A 23018-nucleotide genomic window follows, 5' to 3' on the forward strand; every position below is an offset into this window, starting at 1 on the left:
AGGGCAAGTTCACACAAGGACACGGGTTCTGACGAGTGATACATGACTGTTAACTGCAGATTTTGAAGATCCTCCCCTCCCACAAATTTGTTAACTACTGCCCCCCCCCCCCGCGCTCATATCCTTCTATAGTTAGGAGGTTCGATTTATGTACCTCTACTACTGACCTAAGCACGAGCAATAGTAGTGGAAAAAGCAAACAGAAAAAAAATTTAAATAAAATGCTCTATGCTAATAATACTACATAAAAAAAAAAAACACAGGAGGGTCTTCTGTGATGTTTGGTCCTATGGTTAAGGTCCACAGTTTAGAGCAGGACTTGAATGCAAAAGCAATGACCAGCCGGGTCATCTTCTTGGTTTAAAAGCCCAAACAGAGTGGGACATGTCCAACTAGGTATTTTTGTTGGCCTAGGAGCTAGATGGTAGAGCAGGTAAAACTTCCAACTAAAATCATTTTGGGGGCCTAGAAGCTGGACCATAAAGAGAAGGAAATGTCCAAATGGATCTTCTTGTTTGCCTACAAGTCAAAATGCAGAGTGTGGACACTCCTGCGGGTGTATGGCCTTCTTAAGATTCAATTGGACATTTTCCACACGCTATGGTCCAGCTTACAGGCCAACAAGAAGATCCAGTTGGACATTTCCCACGCTATATGGTACCACTTGCAGACCCCAAAAAATCCAGTTGAACATTTTACACTCTATAACGGTATGACTTGTAGGCCAACAAGAAGATCCAGGAGGATATTTTCAGTGCCCAGAGACTAACTTCTCAATACATGTTCCCATTCAAGTTAGGACAACCACGGTCCTAGTTCTGGGTGGCTGCTGTGAAACAACCAATCAGCAGATACCACCTAAGTATCTGTTCAAAATCCAATCAGGAACCTCATCCAGAGATTCCATGCTATGTGATGGGAAAACTACCACAGCACGCAGCACTATTCTTTCCATCAAAATGACGGACATGGTGGAGGCACCCGACAGAGCCAACAGTAACAATAGAAGTAACGACACTCAGCGGTGGCAAAAGTATTAAGTAAGGAAATGTTGATTAGCTCTGGGAAAACCTCGGAGAAGCCGAACTACTGTAATGCCAACGCAAAATCAGCCGCAGCAGGGGAAGAAGGGGTGGGGAGCCGACGGGCTAAAAATGCCAGGCATGGCTTATTTAGGAGATTTACCAAGTGTGTTCAAACAGAGCGAGGTTTCCATACACATTACAGACTCCAACCCCCCGTCCTAGTGGAAATTATTCCTTCATTATTCATAGCTACCAGGCTGAGCAGCGCAGGGATTACATGCATTATTCATGTCGAATATATACACGCACGCTCCGGTATATGTATGTATGTAAACCTAACTTATATTCTGCCTCCACAGAACTACACTACTCAGACATGCAGGTAGGTACAAGCTGGGGGACATTGCCAGTTGGAGTAGCAGCATCAGCCATGCCGGATGTCACCCAGCTTTTACAGAAGGATAAACGCTTGTACTGTAGAAGTATTTAAGCAGCAGATTAGGAGGGCTGCACCCAGCTTCCTCAACCATAAACGTTAAAAAGGTGGAGTTGTTTATGAATATACTCTATGCACGTATGTATATCTACATGCAGGCAGCTATCATTTGAAGCGTCTGTAAAAGGGGAGAGGAATCATGGGAATTGTAGTTCTTCACATGATAATGCTGCCCACAGCAAGCCCTGGCGGCATAAAAACAAAGGTGGGCAACACAAGAAAAATGACTACTTCTGATTGATGGTGACATCACCCAGTACTTTTATTTATTTTTAAAGGCTATGTACACCTTCGGGGGCAATTTTTTTTTTTTAGGATTGCATTTTACTCATTTTGGGTTAAAATTTTTTTTTCAATTGGTCTTTATTAAAAATAATCAGACCTTCTGTCACAAAGGGTTAACGGTTTGTCTAGCTGTGCGAGTCGTACTTTCACTTTCTGCTGGTCATCTGATAAATCTCACCTCTAAATTACTAGTTCGTTAACACTTATTTAAGCCACATTCTTATCACCAAGATAAAAATTAAGCTATAAAATGAGTGAGTATTTAGGTGGTCAGAGATTCAGAGCAGTCAGCTGAGCTTCCTGACGGAAAGAGTAAAATTACAGAGCCGACAACTACAAGTGCAGAGGGTTACTAAAGAGCAGGTTCACCTTTACATCCTGTATTATGCTCCAGAGCTGCACTCACTATTCTGCTGGTGCAGTCACTGTGTACATACATTACATTACTTATCCTGTACTGATCCTGAGTTACATCCTGTATTATACTCCAGAGCTGCACTCACTATTCTGCTGGTGCAGTCACTGTGTACATACATTACATTACTTATCCTGTACTGATCCTGAGTTACATCCTGTATTATACCCCAGAGCTGCACTCCCTATTCTGACTGCCCTAAATGGAAACAATCAGCAAGCTTATTGAAAGTCAAATGCCCAACAGTTTTTGCTGATTTTCGACACTACTTATCACTATAATAAAAGACAAGTCTGGGATCAGCAACCTCCAGCACTCACCGCTATGGTAGTTATAAGAACAGCCAAAATTTAATGAAAATTTAACATTTGCCATTTTCTGAATTTGTATTTCATTGCTTTTATCACAGGTACTCATAGCTGACAAAATAATTAATATTTACCATATGTCCACTTTATACTGTCATTTTTTTGGAGAGGTTAAAAGGCTTACAAGTCTAGCAATTTAACCCATTTTCTAATTATTATTATTTTCTTAGACCAACTCCGTTATAAAGTGGCTTTGAGAGGCCCATATACTAGAACCTACCTTCCAATAACTCACCCCCTCCAAGGTACAGCTCAGAAGGGAAGAAGCTACATCTGGAAACATGGAATTTGCTAAAATAGTTTTTAAAGCCCAAACTTTATTTTTTGTTGACCGAGCAATGTGAGGGCTCGTTTATTTGCGAGACAAGCTGTAGTTATTATTGGTACCATTTTGGGATACATCTGACTTTGATTGCCTTCTATTTAATATTTTTGGAGGCAAGATGTGCAAAATTGCAATTCTATCAGCGCTATTTCTCTTTGGGATTCACCATGCAGTATAATAAAAAAATAAATAAAAAAAATCACCTGTATTTTGCATTGCCATCATATATGTTATATACTAACATCCATAATATTTTTTATTTTTCTGTCAATGTTTCGGTGCGACAGCATTTCTTTTTGCGGGACAGGCTGTAATTTTTATTGGTATTTTGGGAAACAATACCTTTTGATCTTTTTTTTATTGGGAGGCGAGGAGGGAAAAAACTTGCAATTCTGTACATTTTTTTGATGGGGTTCACCATACAGTATACATATGACATGATACATTTTTTCTGTGAGTTTATATACACTGCCTGTCCAAAAAAAAAAAAAAGCCGTCACCTGGATGTAACTAAGCAAATGGTTCTGAGCCTCCTATTGGATAACTACTGCATGGGCGATTATCTTTCAGCTGCAATAAGTTATTTAACCCCGACTGGTGCAATGAGTTGCTTCTCATTTCCTAAACAGCCATGTCGAAAGACACAACTCGTGGTCGTGGAAAAGATGTTAGTCTGTTTGAGAAGGGTCTAATCATTGGCCTGCATCAAGCAGAGAAAACATCTAAGGAGATTGCAGAAACTACTAAAATCGGGTTAAGAACTGTCCAATGCATTAGTAAAAACTGAAAGGATAGTGGGGACCCATCGTATTCGAGTAAGAAGAAATGTGGCGGGAACAAAAATCCTGAATGATCATGATCGGCGATCACTTAAACTGTGAAATCAAATCGAAGTAAAACCACAGTAGAACTCGGGGCTATGTTTAATAGTGAAAGTAAGAGCATTTCCACACGCACAATGTGAAGGGAACTCAAGGGATTGGGACTGAACAGCTGTGTAGCCGTAAGAAAACCACTAATCAGTGAGGCAAACCAGAATAAAAAGCTTCAATTTGCTCGGGAGCATAAAGATTGGACTCTGGAGCAATGGAAGAAGGTCATGTGGTCTGATGAGTCCAGATTTACCCTGTTCCAGAGTGATGGGCGCATCAGGGTAAGAAGAGAGGCAGATGAAGTGATGCCCCCATCATGCCCAGTGCCCAAAATGTGAAAGAGTGGTTCAGGGAGCAGGAGACATCATTGTCACACATGGATTGGCCACCACAGAGTCCAGACCTTTACCTCATTAAGACTTTTTGGACAGGCAGTGTATATTTCATGTTTTATGACATGCATCAAAATCACTTTTTTTTATTAAAATTCGTTTTGCATACTTTTGTCAACGTAGCAGTGTGAGCTTTTCTTCTGGATGGGCTGTAGTTTTTACTGGTACCATTTTGGGGTACATATGACGTTTTGATCACTTTTTAATGTCATTTTTTGGGGAAGTGAGGTGGGCAAAAATTGCAATTCAGCTTTTTATTTTTTGCATTTTAATATTTTTATATTTATATTTTTATAACTTTATTCTGCAGGTTGATACGAATACCTTTTTCTTATTTTTATGATGAGGTAGCTGTGTGAGGGCTTGTTTTATGTGGGATAGGCTGCAGTTTTTACCAGTTTCACATTGGGTGCTTATGATTTTTTTTTATTATTGCTTTTTATACCATTTTTATTGGTGGAGAGGTGAAAAAAATAAAAATAACCAGCAACTGTCATTGTTAGGGTCCATTCACACATCTGCAAAATGGGTCCACATCTGTTCCGCAGATTTGCGGAACAGGTGCGAACCCATCCATTTTCAATGGGGCCGGAATGTGCTGTCCCGATCCGCACTTCCATTCCGCACCAAAAAAAAATAAAAATAGAACATGTCCTAATCTTGTCCGCAATTGCGGACAAGAAAAGGCATTTTCTATTAAAGTGCCGGTGATGTGCATTCCGCAAAATACAGAACGCACATTGCCAGTGTCCGTGTTTTGCGGAATGGACCCTTAAGAGTTTTTCACCAGAAGGATAAGTAACGTTACCTTTTTATAGGTCAGGTAGTTACGGATGCGGAGGTACCAATTATGTGCAGTTTATTTTATTTTAACCAATTATAATTTAGGTTATATGAGAAAAGGCAATTTTTTAAAGGTCCCTCTAAGGGACTTGAACAATGGTCTGGTGGCTGGTACAATACACTGTAATAGTCATCTATTGCAGTGCATTATAGGTGTCTGTTTTACACCGACACTTGGCCCTACCAGACACTGCCTCTGGCAGGGCCTGACAGGCTTCTGTACATGGCAACCGATGGCACCCTGTGAGCCCAATGACTCTGTAAACCCCTTAGGTGCAAAAGTTGCTACTGACTGCAGCATCTAAAGGTTTAAACGGCTTAGATCAGCACTAGCACAGATCTCTGCTATTGCAGCAGGGCGTCAGCTGTACGTTACAGCTGACAGCCGCTGCCATTACTTTGCCATAGAGCATGATGCATTTTGGTAATAACTGCCATGCCATACAATTATGGTATGGTGCGCGATGGGATTAATGGATTTTCCCCCACTGGACAACCCCTTTAACGTGCATAAATTCAAGGACACTTAAATGCCTTACTGATAGTACGGTTAGATTTTTCCATTGGACTACTACTCTCAGCGCTATACTTTGACACAGGAAACAGTCATCCCACATGATCATTTAAAGGGTCTGACCATGATTAGAAAAACATGGCTGCTTTATTTCAGAAACAGCGCCACACCCCTCCATGGGTTATGTCCGATAGCTCAGTCCCAGTACAGGCGTGGAGCTGTTTCTGGAAGAAAACAGCCCCGATTATCTACACCGTGTACAATCCCTTTTAAGAGCTGCTCGTTCTTGACGAGTCAGTGGGCGTAAGAGGTATTCGTTTTAGTTTGACCCCCTTCCTCTTGTCGATACATCTTTGCCATGATGTGTACAGGGCACAATATAAGAGCAAGAGGTCTGTCAACGGCCGCTTGCCGATGGTTTCCATCTATTTCACTTTTAAATGGTGCACAAAACTAAAAATGGAAAAGGAAGTGGCGAAACAATCCACAACGCCTGCACTGCCACATGGAGCTTAGAGCATGGTCCGAGGCAAATGTGAAGGGAAACAAAAGCGCAATAAAAATAGTTTCTTAGGAGATTGAAATAAAAATATCCGACCGGTTAAACAGAAGAGGAATGCCAAGTATTGTCCTGGCTCCGCTCGGTACGCCAGGCATGTACCAACCGGTCTGGTGTAACTCAGTCAAGCGCAAAGCAATCGATTACACGGCATCAGCAAACATTCAGACAATCGGGCTGACTGGTCTACAGCTTCACAAACACGTTACCCCTACCACAAGCTTCTGATAACACGGCATGTGCCAGAACTCTGCTGTGTCTGTAGGAAAGGTGGGAAACCACACACACACACCGGCAGCACTAAGACAGGATCAGCAACCTCCAGCTGTGCTGAAACTACAACTCCCAGAATCCTCCTTTCACTTCCATTGGAGTTATAAGAACAGCCAAGAAAGTTTGCATGCTGAGAGTTGTAGTTTCACAGCAGCTGGAGTGGAAAAGGTTGCAGATCCCTGCACCAAAAAGAGTTAAGTCAGAGATAAGCCGCAGCTGGCGGGGGGATCGTCCCGGATACTGGCAGGCGAGGCCGCCATCAACCAGGCATTTACCCTACAGCGGCCTCTGCTGCAGAAATGTAGTATTTCACGGGGCCCATTCAGATTGTCCATGTATTACATGAAATGCAAAACGCAGGCGCAACCCGCACCGGTTCTGGGGTTAAACAGCTGGGATTAAAGTTTTCTTGGACTCCGGATGCTAGTGCAGGAGGTGCAGCTGCCCGACCACTCGATCGTGGATGGTGCACACGTACAGGACGTTAAATGGTAGCCTACCTGTATGACGGCAGGTCCACGTGGAGCCGTGCGTTACGTTGGGGGCACATTAGCTGTACAAGCAGCAGTGCATCGTGGGAGGAGCGGGCTCACCTGAGAATGACTGATTGCTATATGGTTTCCTGGGAGAGGCGATGAACTGTCCTTCTCCTTGATATGTCGACTGCTGTTCTTGGTTCGCTGGAGTTGTTGTCGCAGCTTGGCGATCTGCTGACACAAAAGTGCGGGCACAGTCAGCCAGGGCTTACAGGGCATGTCCATGGAATACCATTTTATACTTTACACACAAAAAACCAAAACACACAAATTGGAGTCACTTTATACAGTAAAAACATTGAATCATTTATTTTGCTGTTTATGTTCCTGATATCTGGGGAAAATGACAGAACCTCGACATCTGCCACATGCACTCCCCAACCAGGTGTGATCTAGCACTGGAATGGAACTGGCACCAGAATACAGCTGGAAACCAATTACGAACAGTGCAGAGACAAGGAACGACAACACATAACCTAGCCGACAACTACAAGTGCAGAGGGTTACTAAAGAGCAGGTTCACCTTTACATCCTGTATTATTCTCCAGAGCTGCACTCACTATTCTGCTGGTGCAGTCACCGTGTACATACATTACATTACTTATCCTGTACTGATCCTGAGTTATATCCTGTATTATATTCCAGAGCTGCACTCACTATTCTGCTGGTGCAGTCACTGTGTACATACATTACTTATCCTGTACTGATCCTGAGTTACATCCTGCATTATACTCCAGAGCTGCACTCACTATTCTGCTGGTGCAGTCACCGTGTACATACATTACTTATCCTGTACTGATCCTGAGTTACATCCTGCATTATACTCCAGAGCTGCACTCACTATGCTGCAGAGCTGAAATCCCACATCATGTCTTGCTCTAGTGATCTGCATTCAGAGAAGAAGTGTCACCTTTACATCAGACACTAAGTGGCTCCGTCCTTGCATTACAACAATTCAGCCAAGTTATTCAAGGCGTTTTATTTATTTATTTTGACCGGCTTGTTGACAAGTTTCCATTAACAACCAGAATAATAGTGAATGCAGCTCTGGAGAATGATACAGGACTGCGGTATGGACACCAGCTGACTCCAGGTCCTGTTATACTGTGGTGCTGTGCTGGGAGACCCACGTCTGACATTGCGCAGTGATGGTATGAGGGACGTTCTGCAGCCAAGTCCACGCCATTCTACGGGCCTCTAGTGCGAGAAGAGGATCGCTCAGCCTCCGATATTCTGGAAGAGTGAAGCCATTTTGGCCACAGATCTGTAGTTACCAGCTGGCTATTCTAGAATCCCTCCATATGGGCGTCTTAGACGGACGTGCCAGCGCTTCACAATATTGCTGTTCTGCGCAGCACGGGAAATGAAAACATTTGGTTTATGGAGAATGACGCTCGCTTCCACCAGTCACCCTCAAGATTTCCACAATTAGACTCTGGATGGGCACAGAGCCATCAAGTATCGGTTCCTGAGAAAGCTGGGTGATGACAGATCTGCCTCCACTCCATACAGATAACTACAACGAAACAGGGCGACACAGGCCGCGGCAGACATGTTGGCTTCTAGCACACAGCTTTGTAAATGTAAACTCCATTAGCGATCCATTGGGGGTTAAAAATACTACTTCACAGGTAAGGCTCCGCAATGGAAACGAGTAATGGGGCCCCCGGAGGCCTGGACCGCCCAATGCCGGATTAATAGTATGTAAAAAATAAATAAAATAAAAATAATCTCATATAAATTTTGACGGATTTTACAATCTTCTGGATTACCAGATGGCATGAAGATTGCACGGAACATTGTGGGGTACGGGTTCTGCACCCTCTAACTTCACCCAGCGCATAGAGCGGAATGCTCGAACCGACGCCATCTTTCGCGGCAGATACCGTCACTCATTTCCACAGACTTCTGATCGGTGGGATTCCTGATGCAGAGACCACCGCCTATCACTAAAATGAGGAGGCAGAAGTGCCCAGTAGAGTGCTGTGCCAATTGGTTGCTGTTCAGCTTGGCCCTGTAAGCACGTGGCGCCGGGGGGGGGGTCTAGCCTGCAGAGAGAAGCAAGAAAGAGTGTGCGTGGGGGGGCCTAGCCTGCAGAGAAAAGCAAGAAAGTGCGTGTGCGCGTGTGTGTAGCCTGCAGAGAAAAGTGAGGAGGTGGAGCCTGCTGTGAGTACTGGGAAAAGGGAGATGGGGCAGGGACACAATTTTAACTACTGCAGTACCCACCGTGGGGTACTCTGACTAATGACGGGCAAACCCTCAAGTGAAGTGTGAGGCCAAGCATGCAAGTCAATGTTGCAGTTTTCAGCATGCGTGTGGACCCAAACGCACGCGTTGTCCTAGGCTAAAATTTGCAGTTCCAAACTGGAGAATTAGAATTCCCGGCCTAGGGGACGGACCTGCACTCCACGACGATCCTCCCTTCTCAACCAGCATAAATAGACTGCGACAAGTGATAGAAGAAACCCTCATTAACGAGACCCCATCAGGCCCTTCCAGTGACGCGGAGGTGACATGGTGAAGACGCGCACATGCTCTTTGTAATTAAACCCCCTAGAACAATGGCAATGTCTAGGTTACCACGAGTGGGCGTCAAGTGAGTAGCGAGAAGTGTAAATCTTCGGGCGTGGGTGCGTTATGACACATAGTAATTTGCAACCTGTGCTTTTATTCAGACTGAGCAGCTCTTAGCGGAGATGACAGATTGGGGTTATTCTGGATTTTAATAGCTGCTGACCTGAAATAACATTCCCCATTAAGGAACATATCCGTAAAACTTTTTTTTTAATTTTTTTTCTGGGAGAACGGCAACTTTTCTCAGAAGACGTCGTAACTGTCAAGGAAGAAAATAAATGTCCTCAGACGTTCCCCCGATCAGCATCATATACTGAATGGAAAAGCAAGACTCAATCGATGGTGATAATATGTACTCTGCTCCAGTCACAACCAAAGCTGTATTCAAAATTTTCCTCCCCGTCACCAGGAATCAATCACTACTGGGCGGATGGATACATCACTAAGTGCAAGATTTCAGAACCAAAATGAAAGCAGTGAGTTTATAAAAACACTTGGATCGTGCCCAAACAGAAGACCAGGGAAGGCTGGATAACATCCAGGGAGGATTTTCCCGAGGTGCCGCGTACAGTTATTTTGCAGTCATGAGTTATTCCTTGTGTCTTTAAGCTGGAAAGGAGAAGAGTCATAGGAAAAATAGAGGAAAATATAACTGGATCAGACTACGCAGGGTTTGTTTGTAGTCTGTCACCATGGAAACACACAGGGCTGCATGAAAATAATGACACTAAATGGTAACAATTTAACCAAGGCTTTGTTGACATGAAATCTTTTGGAAAGGATGATATCTGGAAGTTTTCTGGTCTCTGTTGTAGACATGACACCACAAAAAGAGCGCGTACCTCTTTAAGCTGGTCGGCGCTGCCCCAGGACGCCGAGCGCTGATGGCTTATTTTCTTCTCGGTGCTCTCTTCTCCCCAGCAGCTCGGTGTCTACAGAAAAAGACAAGTAAAACAAATGGTTTTGTCTGTGAGTTTGTATTAACTTTTGAGTGGTCTCTAAAGGGATTGCCCAGTTAATAGAGGGGGGTCCTCATCTCTTGGAGAGAGGTTGTAGAGTCTCTCGCTCTAGAGGACATGTCCCGTATTACACAGACAATCCACTGATCTGAATGGCCAGTGTGTAATACTTCATATCCCCCTGTGGTGGCGCTGCAGGGGAACTCGACACTTACTTCCAGATTTCCCCACAGATCACAGCCTGGCTATGAGCTGTGCGCTGCGATTGGCCAGCAGTGCAGCAAGAGACACGCCTCCTACAAGAAATCAGTCAGAGGGAGCGCAGACAGCGGAGCCTATACCGGGCGAACGGAGCGGCGCCCAGACTTACTAGTAAGTGCAGGGGGGACCCTGGGCGCCGCTCTGCCCACTGATCTAGTTTTTAGTTTGTAGAGTAGTGAAAGGTCCTCTTTAAGCTCCATAGAAGTGAATGGAGCGGTGGCCACGCTTGCGCTGTGCGCTTCCCATTAATTTCAATGGGCCCTCCGAAAATAGTGTAGAGCCCTGCACGGATATTCCCCCCCCCCCCCCAATAGGAATGAACAGAGGGTGGCTGCGCATGGCGGTATCCTAGCGATATGCCCTCAATGTCTAAGATGGGAATACCTGTTAACGCTAAAATACGGCCACCCAGGAAGCACTTTCCCCTCAGATTTGCCGGGGATTTCACCCTATGCACTGCAACGGAAATTCGCAAAAAAAACTTTCCATGTCGGGGATTTACAATCTGTACTGGTACTGTAATATGCTCTGGATTTCCTGCATGCAAATCTGTGGTGGAAAATGCAGGGTATGTGACACTTGTGGACATTCCCTTACCCCCACCAACCCCAAGAATGGGGGGGGCTGAACCGTGGCCTAGCGCTATGTCACTTTTTGAATGGCTGCAACCAGGCACCTGGCTGTGCAAAACCAGTTGAAAAGAGGCAGCACTGTGGCCCCTATATTCTGAGGATCGTGGGAGTCCAAGAGGTATATTGTAGGTATATTATATCATTTATCTCCTTATGCTCCCATTACTATAGCTGGGCGGAGCTTGACTAAATGGGGTGCGGCTTCGCACTACTCTACTACAGACTCTTTGGCAGAAGGCTGCCTCTTAGCCAATGGTGAGGCCCAGGCATCGTCTTTATTCGGACTGGGGAGGAATCAACTGAAAAATATGGAAAAACCTTGGTCTAAACTGCAGCGCCTCGCATTGCGCCCGTTCAGGATGAGACATCCTTTGCAGCGCCTCGCATTGCGCCCGTTCAGGATGAGACATCCTTTGCAGCGCCTCGCATTGCGCCCATTCAGAATGAGACATCCTTTGCAGCGCCTCGCATTGCGCCCGTTCAGGATGAGACATCCTTTGCAGCGCCTCACATTGCGCCCGTTCAGGATGAGACATCCTTTGCAGCGTCTCACATTGCGCCCGTTCAGGATGAGACATCCTTTGCAGCGTCTCACATTGCGCCCGTTCAGGATGAGACATCCTTTGCAGCGTCTCACATTGCGCCCGTTCAGGATGAGACATCCTTTGCAGCGTCTCACATTGCGCCCGTTCAGGATGAGACATCCTTTGCAGCGCCTCGCATTGCGCCCATTCAGGATGAGACATCCTTTGCAGCGCCTCGCATTGCGCCCGTTCAGGATGAGACATCCTTTGCAGCGTCTCACATTGCGCCCGTTCAGGATGAGACATCCTTTGCAGCGTCTCGCATTGCGCCCATTCAGGATGAGACATCCTTTGCAGCGCCTCGCATTGCGCCCATTCAGGATGAGACATCCTTTGCAGCGCCTCGCATTGCGCCCATTTAGGATGAGACATCCTTTGCAGCGCCTCGCATTGCGCCCATTCAGGATGAGACATCCTTTGCAGCGCCTCACATTGCGCCCATTCAGGATGAGACATCCTTTGCAGCGTCTCGCATTGCGCCCGTTCAGGATGAGACAACCTAGCTGCGGCGGCGGCACATTAAAGATGTATCAATGTAGACTGGGCGCACTGTGAAGGTGCTCGGAGCGGCGACTGCTATTCTATTACTAATTGCGAGTCAGAGTGAAATATTAAAGAAGCCTCTCAAGTCACTAAAACATTAGCACCGCCGCGGGAAGCAACACCGGCCGCTGAGCCCGAGAGGACAACCCGCGGGGGCTACTAGTGATATGCTGCCTATACTAAGAGAAGCAACTGCTCTGTGACATGAAACTCCTGGGTTTGAAGGGTTAATCAAACCAGCAGAATATACTTTTGCGGCACTGTAGGGGATTGCACTTCTAGCAATTTTCTTATAGGCAGAGCAGAGGAGGAAGATGACCGCTCTGTTCAGCCTATCGTGGTGGCGCCTGTCCTCTCACCGCTCCCAGATGTGGCCATGTAGACGGCATCTTGAGATGCTACTTCGCTGTCTACACCACCCCTTTAATGAAGTTTGGCTGCAATCAGCTCGGCAGGGTATCACCAAATTCTGGCGAGCAGGGCGCGATAAATTCTCCCCGTAGCATTTTTTGGACTTTGCAAAGGTCCCTTGTAGAGAAGGATCTGGGCGTACTTTTAGATGGACAACATCAATCAGCTGCGTCTAAGGCCAGCAGGATATGGTCATGTATTAAAAGGGATTTTAAGAGTGTTTAACAGTGATGACCGTGGGGTCTGACACCCGGCACGCCCTGCCGATCAGCTGCTTGAAGAGGCCACAGCGCTCCGGTGTAGCACATACAGAATGCACTCTCTCGTCATTGCTGAGTACTGAATCGAGACGGGCCCTAGACTTGTAAGGATGCCGTTTCATGCAGCAAGGCGGGGGACCCGGTGAGCTCCTTGCAGCTTAATAAGCACAGCGCCGTACATTGTATAGTGGCTGAGCTTGGTATTGCAGCTCACAACCATTCACTTGAATGGGACGGAGCTGAGCTTCAACCATGTGACAAATTTTTGTGACATCACTGGCCTAGGAAGAGATCGCAGTACTCACCGGGGGCCTCTTCAAATGACTGATTATCAGGGGTGCTGGGAGTCGGACCCCCACCAGATACCGATGACTTATCCTGAGTTTAGGTCATCAGTATTAGCCTACATGCACACGAATGTTTGTGTTTTGCGGTTCACAAATTGCGGATGACGTCCGTATGGCATCTTTTTTTGTTTGTTGAGGATCCATTGTAACAATGCCTATCCTTGTCCGCAAAACAAAGAATAGGACAAGTTCTAATTTTTTTGCAGGGCTACGGAACGGAGCAACGGATGCAGCAGCGCACGGAGTGCTGTCTGCATCTTTGCGGCCCCATTTACGTAAATAGGTCCGCACCCGAGCCGGAAAAAAAAATAAAAAATGCGTGCATGTAGGCTTAAAGGGTCACTAACTTATAGAAAAACTTTTGGTATGTCGCATGCACACATTAAAAGTTTAGATCAGTGGGGGGCTGAGTGCAGAGACCCCCTAGAACGAGGGGAGGGAAGCACAGGCAGAGTGCGCACTCTCTCCTCGGAATCGAGACGGACCCCTAGACTTCTAAGAAGATGGTCTCATGCAGCGAGGAGAGGGAGCGCTATGTGCGTGCTTTTCTCTCCTCGTTCTAGGGGCTGTCTCTACGACATATCAAAAGTTTTCTGACAAGTTAAAAACACTTGCAACACCCCTTTAAACGAGGCATGGACTCGCAGGGCAGGGATGTAATACTTCCACTTTACAAAGCGTTGTTGCGGCCTCATCTGGAATATGAAGTTCAGCTCTGGGCACCAGTACATAGAAAGGATTCCCTGGAGCTGGAGAGAGTACAGAGGAGAGCGACTAAACTGATAAGGGGCCTGGAGGGTCTTAGTCATCAGGAGTGATTTATGAATGGCTAGCAGTTTGCAATGATGGTCCAGCTGGGTGCTACTGGTTTGGAGGGGGGTGTCCTTGCACAGTCTGACACTGGCAGCACTGATTGGATAGTGTAAGACTTGTGCAGGAACAACCCCACAACTGGTTACACCCTGCTGGAAAATCATTGGAAACTGCTAGGAATTCAGTCATAACTTATATCAGGCATAAGAAAGGCATAATAGAGGAATAATAACAGCACAGAGCATATTCTCCAAAATTACAACATGGGGAACGTCAGTAGTTACTAAAACAGATCTGTCAGGACAAGTCAGCTTTGTAACCACTGGAAGTAAACTACAAAGGTGATTTCGAAATGACAGCAAGCAGAGCTCTTGAAAATCATGAGGAATTTGATACGGAAACCAACCCAGAAAAATTGCACAACTTAAATCATACAAAGAATAACATTTGATAAAACCGGAACAAAAATGTTCATCCGTGCGTTGTTAAAGATGGCCCGCCGCCACTCCCGGACTCGCTGTTTCAGCAAATAATTGCATTCTATATGAAATTACAATTCTGAAGCATCTATTCTATCTCGTGCCACTCCTCCATTATTCCCACTAAATGTTTATGAATGAACTGCCAACTGGGCGATACCAGATGGGGGTTTGTCCTGCTGCTAGTGTCAGACTGTGCAGGCGCGCCCCCCCCCCAATTGGTTACACCAAGTTTGCCATTCACTTGTAAACTTCTAGCAGGAACAACAGAGGAATGACCAAATAGAATCATAAGAATAGATGCTCCAGGATGGTTATTACATGGGAAATGTAAGTAGTTACTAGACATGATAGGAGAGGCGACAGGTCTTCTTTAGGAGGGCAGCCCAACATTTGACAAAGTCGACCTAAAAGGGTGAAACGGTATAAAATAAAATTCTTACCCGTTAAATCTCCCACCAATCCCGCAAAACCACTCCGGTGGTTCCTGCAGTGAGGCCATCACATACATCATTCACGTGACCAATACATGTGATGGCATCGCTATAGGACCCTCAGGGCCCACCTGGAAGGATGACCGCTCAGTAATGGTTAATTTAATTTTATTGCCATATCTTGCACTTTGGTCAAATTTCTTAAAATCCCAGGTAAACCCTTTAAAAATTCTTGACACTACCTGATACGGTTAGATATTTCAGCAGCAAAGAAGTATTGTACGCCCGCCATACTGCACAGATGTAAAATCAAGGACATGCCCCCCGGGGGACAAATACCCTCTAGGGGCAGCTACTAACCCCACGACTGTACTGACACGAGGCACACAAGCCGGTACCTGAGTGGCTTTATCGTTCATACATGAGGGGTAGTGAACATGAGGGTCCCGAGGCCAATGGCCGCTCAGGTAGGGTCCAGTTATGGTGTCCAAGGAGGAAGTCCGCCTGATGGTGCTGGATGTTCGGAGGTGATGGGAATTTGACCGGTCAGCTGTGGAATTAAAGCAGAGATAAAAAGAACATTAGGTCATATTCGTAGATTTAAAAGGAACGTTCTATATTTCGTGGAGGCGGCACACGTCTAGCAAGATGCGCCAAACACATCAGACACCGGGATCAACTCCGCAACGTAGGACGATATTACTAGACCTGCCCCAGTGCAGTATACGTGCTGGTACCCACCATGTGAACACACCCTCGCACATACAATGGCAGCGGGTCGTCACCCAGCTTTCCCAGAAACAGGTCAGTACTTGTCCATGATGGGCATGGATACTGGTCTGAAGATATATCAAAGCAAAAGTTTTAAAAAAATAAAATAATGCTCCGCAATGTGCTGGGAGCAGTGACTCTGCGGATACTGGCGGAAATATCTGCAGCAGACAGAGGCGGCGCGCGGGCGAGATAAAGGAGCCAAACGACAGTATCCACATAGAGGAGGCTCAAGGGCTCGAAGAAAAACGCCCCCGAGCTGGTGCCAATCCTTTTGGGCTTGAAAGTGATTCCTATGGAAGTTCCTACCATTTGTTTTGTTAAATATAAAATAACTTTTTGTACAACTACAACTCCTGACCTCCTGCATGCTGGGAGCTGTAGTTACTTAATGGCTGGAGAACCCGGGAGCGCTACCCATAAGATGTCTTAGGAGCTCAGCTGCAGTTTGTGATCCAAGCTTTCTGGACTCCAGTTAAGGCCTCATGCACACAAACGTATTTTCTTTCCGTGTCCATTCCATTTTATTTTTTTGCGGACCATATACGAAACCATTCATTTCAATGGGTACGCAAAAAAAAAAAAAAAAAAGGAAGGTACTCCGTGTGCATTCAGTTTCCATATGTCCGTTCCGCCAAAAAAATAGAACATGTCCTATTCTTTTCAGCATTATGGACAAGGATAGGACTGTTCTATTCGGGACCAGCTGTTCCGTTCTGCAAAATACAGAATGCACACAGAAGTCATGCATATTTTTTGCGGACCGAAAAATACATATGGTCGTGTGAACAAACCCTAACCCTAAGTTCACACCTGAGCGTTTTTAGGAGGTCAGAGAGCAGAGATGAGGAGCCGTCAGCTGAGCTGCCTGACAGAACAGAGAGAGAAGACTCAGATCCTGCTACTAGCGAAACTCAGCCCTGTACAGAGAAAAGGGCTAAGCATTTTTAATAAAGGCCAATTTAAAGAATGATTTTAACTCAAAATGAGTACAATGCAATAAAAAATAAAAATTGCCCTCAAAAAAGGTGTCCATAGCCTTTTACATTTCCTACCGATTTGTGTGTACAGCTCCTCGGCAGACAAACAAATTCTGTCACCCGGCAGTATCAAACCTCCTTCCATTTGTCCCTACTTTGTACTAATGTTCATTTGGTGCAGGAGACATAGAAGGGACTGCAGCATCAGACTACACAGGCTCTTGTTAGAAGTCTGTTACCATGGAGATGCATTGTCTGAACTTGAGCTGTGCACAGAAACCAATAGATTTTTAAGGCTACTTTCGCACTTGCGGCAGAGTGATCCAGACACGGAAAGGCAATCTGCATGCAAACGGACAGCATTTGCCGTCCAAAACGCCGTTCAGTGACTGAACTGAAGACATCCTGAACGGATTTCTCTCCATTCAGAATGCATGAGGATATAACTGATCAGTTATTTTCCGGTAACTATTGAGCCCCTAGGACGGAACTCTGTGCCGGAAAAGAAAAACGCAAGTGTGAAAGTAGCCTAACACCTGTTGCAAGGTTGTTTCATTTTACATGCAATCAGATTCATTAAATATTAAAGGGGTTGTCCCATTACAAAAACTTTAAGGGTAGGGTATAAGTGACCACTGGGACGCCCGCCGATTACTAGAACGGGGGCTGCGTTCCACTGCTGTAACGGAGCTGCCGACACGTCTCCGCCATTCCATTTAGCTCCATGGGGTGGGTGGAGTTAGCCAAGCACAAGCCGATGCCTAGGTGCCTGGAAAAGCTGGGTGGCAACCCACAAGGGCCATCACCGCTTTCCTAGAAAGAAATGACCAAGTACTCTACCAAGACCATGGTCACATCTGCATACCAAAGTCCACTAACCAGGTGAGGTACGTTCACCTTACATAGAGGCTCCACAAAAAAAATCTGATTACTACAGCAGCCAGAGATATACAGAGTCTGTTATCTGTTCCGCCGTATAATTTATGAAATTTACAAATTTCTACAGATGCAAAAAAAAAAAAAAAGTTGCAAGCGAGCCGCAGAACAGGAAGGAAAGCGGGATTAGTCACTAGTCGAGCAGTATTTCTTAAATGCACCCACGACATGCAAAAAAATAAATAAAAAATATAGATAAAAATAAGTGTATGTGACATTTAAACGCCAAAACATTATACTGACTCATCCCATGCGTTAAAGGGCCGGCGCACCTTAATAGTGATATGTCTGGAGTAATCGGGGGGCAGGAAGGTTCCAAGTGCGCTACAGCTAGTCTGAGCCCAAACTGGGAAAGGCTGATAACAGGGACCAATAGACTGCATTCAAGGCACAAGGGTTTAGCGTCCCTTTAAGAATTCCAAGACTGCGTTTAGAAGAAAGCGCATGGATGAGGATCGCTAACTGCCATCTGCAATTAGCGGTGTGGAAAGCTGAAGGAGATCCACTGTGGCGGAGGTTACGGCTCCCACCCAACTTTCCCGGCCTTTTTATTGGAGTCCTGCAACTTTCTTAATTTACTTTGTGTATCAATTATTCACCATTCTTAGGATCTCTGCTTGCAGTCAGGGAATGGAAACATTCTAGACAACAAGGCAGAAAAAAAAATGCAAAGTCTGCAAAGAATTTCCTTCAGTTTACACGTCAGGGTGTAGTCCAGGATGTTTAAAGGGCGAGGAACTGGAACGCATTAAACTAGAAGCTACACAACTTTTCAGACTCTTCCCGGACCCGCAGCCGTAAACTGGATGCAACGACGCTGCGTCGGCCAGGCATGTCCGCCATTCAGGGGCCGGACAAGGAACCGCGAGGGAGCTGTAACGCCAGCCATAATGCTCTTCACCCAGCTTTCCCAGAAACAGGTGGAACACATTAAAGGGGCTCGGAGAGGCAAAGGAGTAATGTCCATGGGCACCGTTGGTCCGGAAGTGTGAGGCACCATCTACTGTGACCCCCGCCAGCCATTCAATGGCCTGATTGGTGATGCCCCAGGAACGGCACGTGACCGCTGATCCTCCTGCATAGGTCACTGCTGAGGCCGCTGACTGGCCAGCAGCAGTGATGGCACAGTTGGATGCTGGATCAGATACGCTTTAAAGCAATTTTTTAAGTCGCACCCACCGATTGATGACCTATCCTGATGATAGGCCATCATTAGGAAAATCCCGGGGAGCCCCTTTAAAGCATGGACATTAGTGCCCGATCTCGGAGAACCCCTTCAAGGGCACGGTCACACAGCGGAAATACTGACCTGCACCAGAAATCCAAACCAGAACTGACCCAGAATCCACTAAACGGGACCAATACACAGAGGCCACCCACAGCAGTTTCCATACATGCGAAGCAGTCCCATGTCAATACTTTCCTGTAATGTACAATTCCATTTTCCACGTGGAGAAGAAATAAAATACACAGAAATGGAGCATTTTCCTACTGAAAACAATTGGAAGCACGTCAAAATCCACGTCTATCAAATTACGGAAATGCCAGGCGATCCCACGGGAAAATCCGCACGCTGACGCAGATTTTGCTGGAGACTGTAGGTGGGATTTTATAGAATGCCATCCACTTTGCTGGCACTCTAACGCAAGGCGTAATATCCGCCACATGTGAACCTTAACCTTCACATCACTGAAGGACATTTTCGGGGGGTAACACTTGCAGCACATGCCGGCCACAGAGAGGCCGCGGACAGCCCGCTGGGATTATCAGGTGGCATCTGCCGACTTGCAAGCCTCGTGGTCCCTCTGCCATCTGCTCGACAGACAGGACCTAATCCTGTCTCTACTTACAGACGTAGCAGAGAAGAGTTTGCAAACTGCAAACACGACTCAGCTCTGCTACACCGGCCGACGTAGGCCAGAACCGCTCAGACCCACCTTCTGCATTCAGGCGCGGGCCTCCACGACGCTCCTAACGATTTTTCTCAAGGGCGGGTTCACTTTCTCTCTCGCTGGCGAGCTCTCTGCGAGTATTTCTTTACACACAGACCTTGGGATCGTTTTCCACCCGAGAGGTGCCCCCTATTATCCCAAGCAGACATGCGCGGGGCTGTCTGAGGCATGCCCTTGTAAAAAAAAAAAAATTCAAGCTGAAGCACGTGCGGCCCTTTCAGGATAAAGACGTAGAACATTCACCGGTGCGTACAGTCACCCTCTTAAAGGCTATCATCTCTTCCTAGGAAAGCTGGGTGGCAATGATCAGACTCCTGCATGCAGGGAGCATCCCAGGGGCCAAACAGCCTCCACACTCTCCTGCACAACCTCAGCCATGTGTATTAGGCTTGCAATCAGAGTCCACCACTTTGCCTGAAAAACATTGCTGCACGCTGGCAAATTCGACTGCATCTGCAAAGGAAGCCGCAAACGGAACCTGCGACGCGGATGTGAGCAGAAACATCTATATTTAATTCATTCATTTATATAGCGCCGACATTTTGCGGTGCTGTCGTCACTCACATCGGTCCCTGCGGGGGTCGCAAGCCAAATTTAAATGTTGTCCAAACCCCCCACCAACTCCAGGGGATCACAAGTGGGGTGGCATGTTCCGGAGCAAAACGTGACCGCTGAGACTCAGTGAATGGATGCAACGGTCAACCTGACCATGGATGGGTTGTCACCACTTCTGGTCTATCGGGGACTGGGGGAACCGGGACAGGAACCTCAGAGCTGGAACAAAGGTCTCATGAAAATAAGAGCTGGTGGTCAGCAATTTTAATTTTTAGGGACGACAACCCTTTTAATCCAGAAGGATAAAAAAAAAAAAAAAAAAAAAAAAAAAAAAAAACACTCACAAGGTGGGGAGAACATCCAAACTCCAGGCAGAGGTTGTGCCATGGTTGGGATTTGAACCCAAGACCCCAGAGCTAACCACAGATATAGTGGAATGTGCAAATAAAAAAAATAAAAAGATACGTACACATTTACTATTGAAAACTGGTAAAAATAACAGAATAAAAGGAGTAAAAAAATAAAATAAATATATATATATATATAAAAAAAAAATAAGTGTAAAGAAAAAAAACAGTCTTCACTTCGGACAGTGCTGGAATAAAAGTGCCGGCGTGCCAACCGGGGGCCCGGCCATTATCACTGACACCGGTGACAACCTCAAACATCGGCACTGCCACAGCAACTGCATAAAGGACAAACGGGGACAAAGAGGAAATGTGCAACCACCACATAATGCAAGCCCAGAAAGACCTGCGGAGGATTGCACAAGCTCGCGTCTCGTACACAAAAGATCGCCAGCACTTCAAAAACGTGTCCAGTGTGTTGTGGAGAGCGGGAGGAGCGACTGGTGCCGATGCCAGGACAGCAGTATGGCGGCCTTCCTCCTACACATGCCACATAGCACGGAAAATATGAAGCGTGCCCTGTGGTGCTTGGTGCCAAGTGTAGGCCAGAATGACAGTATTTACTAGTGAGAGGTGAATTTCATTAAGTCACGTGTCGCAAAAGTGTGGTGACCGCGCTATAACGAACGGGGGTTTACTGCGGGTCTAAGGCTCAGTGGAAAATGTTAATCATGGCTGCACTTAAAGGTAGAGACAACTCACCCTGCAGCCGTCAAGATGGAGGAAGCCCGTGCAAACCAGTACAGCTCCCTCTGCAGCCGTCAAGATGGAGGAAGCCCGTGCAAACCAGTACAGCTCCCCCTGTAGCCGTCAAGATGGAGGAAGCCCGTGCAAACCAGTACAGCTCTCCCTGCAGCCGCCAAGATGGAGGAAGCCCGTGCAAACCAGTACAGCTCCCCCTGCAGCCGCCAAGATGGAGGAAGCCCGTGCAAACCAGTACAGCTCCCCCTGCAGCCGTCAAGATGGAGGAAGCCCGCGCAAACCAATAGAGCTCCCCATTCAGCCGCCAAGATGGAGGAAGCCCGTGCAAACCAGTAGAGCTCCCCATTCAGTCGCCAAGATGGAGGAAGCCCGTGCAAACCAGTAGAGCTCCCTTTGCAGCCGCCAAGATGGAGGAAGCCCGTGCAAACCAGTATAGCTCCCCCAATAGGCACGTGCTCTACTACTTTGCAAGATGCTGGAATTCGAACCAGAACAAAACCCCTTGCGGCTGCCAGGATGGAAGACACTTATGCAAATCAGACCAGTACCCGCTGCAGCCACCAAGACAGGGGAAGCCTTTGCAAACCAGCAGCACCCCCCTGCAGCCGCCAAGATGGAGGCGGCCTATGCAGACAGGCAGCATTCCCCCTGCAACCGCCAAGACACAGGAGGCCTATGCAGACAAGCATGCAGGTATATGGAAGGATCCACCAGAAAACATCTATCAGATCTCCGAGCAGCAGATGGGGAACTTTAGAGACAGGTTTTCATCTGATGCCCCCGACGTCGTTACTCTATGGATACTAGGAGTTTCTGGAATATTTTTGAATCTTTCAGCTACTGGGCAGCGTGTGCGTTTCATGTCTTGACCAATTTCCGGCTCTGTGCTGCAAGTCACCACTTGGGGAGGGGTCAGACAGAAGACTGTCCGTGATGGTCACAACCAGCGAAACATTGGTGGGGACTAACTGCGCACCCCTTCTCTCCAGGCACATGAGATTACATTCATCAGAATGGCTGGCATGTAATACCACATTTCCCCTGTAGTGGCCGCTGCAGGGAGAATGCCTGCTTGGCTACAGCAGCTGATCGAGGAGCGATGGATCGGCCAATCACCAGGCCAAATCCATCACAAGAAGGAGCTGAAACAAACCTTGAATTTCTGGTCCTTTTAGATTGATCGGCAAGGGTCCAACAGGCCGCACCCTCGCCGATCAGCAGCTCTATAGCCGGAACGGCACAGCCCCATCCATGTGTGCAGCCCTGCAGTAAACGGCTACGGCCACTACACACAAAGGACGGCGCTGTTATTATAGAGCGGGGGTGTGGGGTGTCAGACCCTCAACGATCAGGTACTGACAGCCTATCCTGAGGACAGGCCATCAATATAAAGGATTGGAGAACTCCTTTAACAGTAAAAAAAAGTCTGCTGAAGGTGGGGTAAACACATCAACCACCTACCACTGCAGAGCTGAAGTCACCACCTACCTCTAACCTTGGCAACTAACCCTCACC

The 23018-nt window shown here is 46.7% G+C and overlaps 1 protein-coding gene across 2 annotated transcripts in view; it reads right to left on the reverse strand.

Annotated features, from left to right (window-relative positions):
- GLCCI1 (glucocorticoid induced 1) overlaps positions 1–23018 on the reverse strand; it is a 48954-nt gene that overhangs the window by 21166 nt on the left and 4770 nt on the right. The window contains exons 2-4 of one of the 2 annotated variants that reach the window (XM_044295875.1): positions 15599–15750; positions 10320–10409; positions 6961–7077 (exon numbers count right to left, since the gene is read on the reverse strand). In XM_044295875.1, coding sequence (XP_044151810.1) covers positions 6961–7077; positions 10320–10409; positions 15599–15750 — 359 coding nt within the window. The remainder of the gene's footprint in view (positions 1–6960; positions 7078–10319; positions 10410–15598; positions 15751–23018) is intronic. The other variant, XM_044295876.1, reaches the window with a different exon arrangement.

This window comes from Bufo gargarizans, chromosome 5, assembly GCF_014858855.1.
Source record: "Bufo gargarizans isolate SCDJY-AF-19 chromosome 5, ASM1485885v1, whole genome shotgun sequence".
Lineage (NCBI taxonomy): Eukaryota > Metazoa > Chordata > Amphibia > Anura > Bufonidae > Bufo > Bufo gargarizans.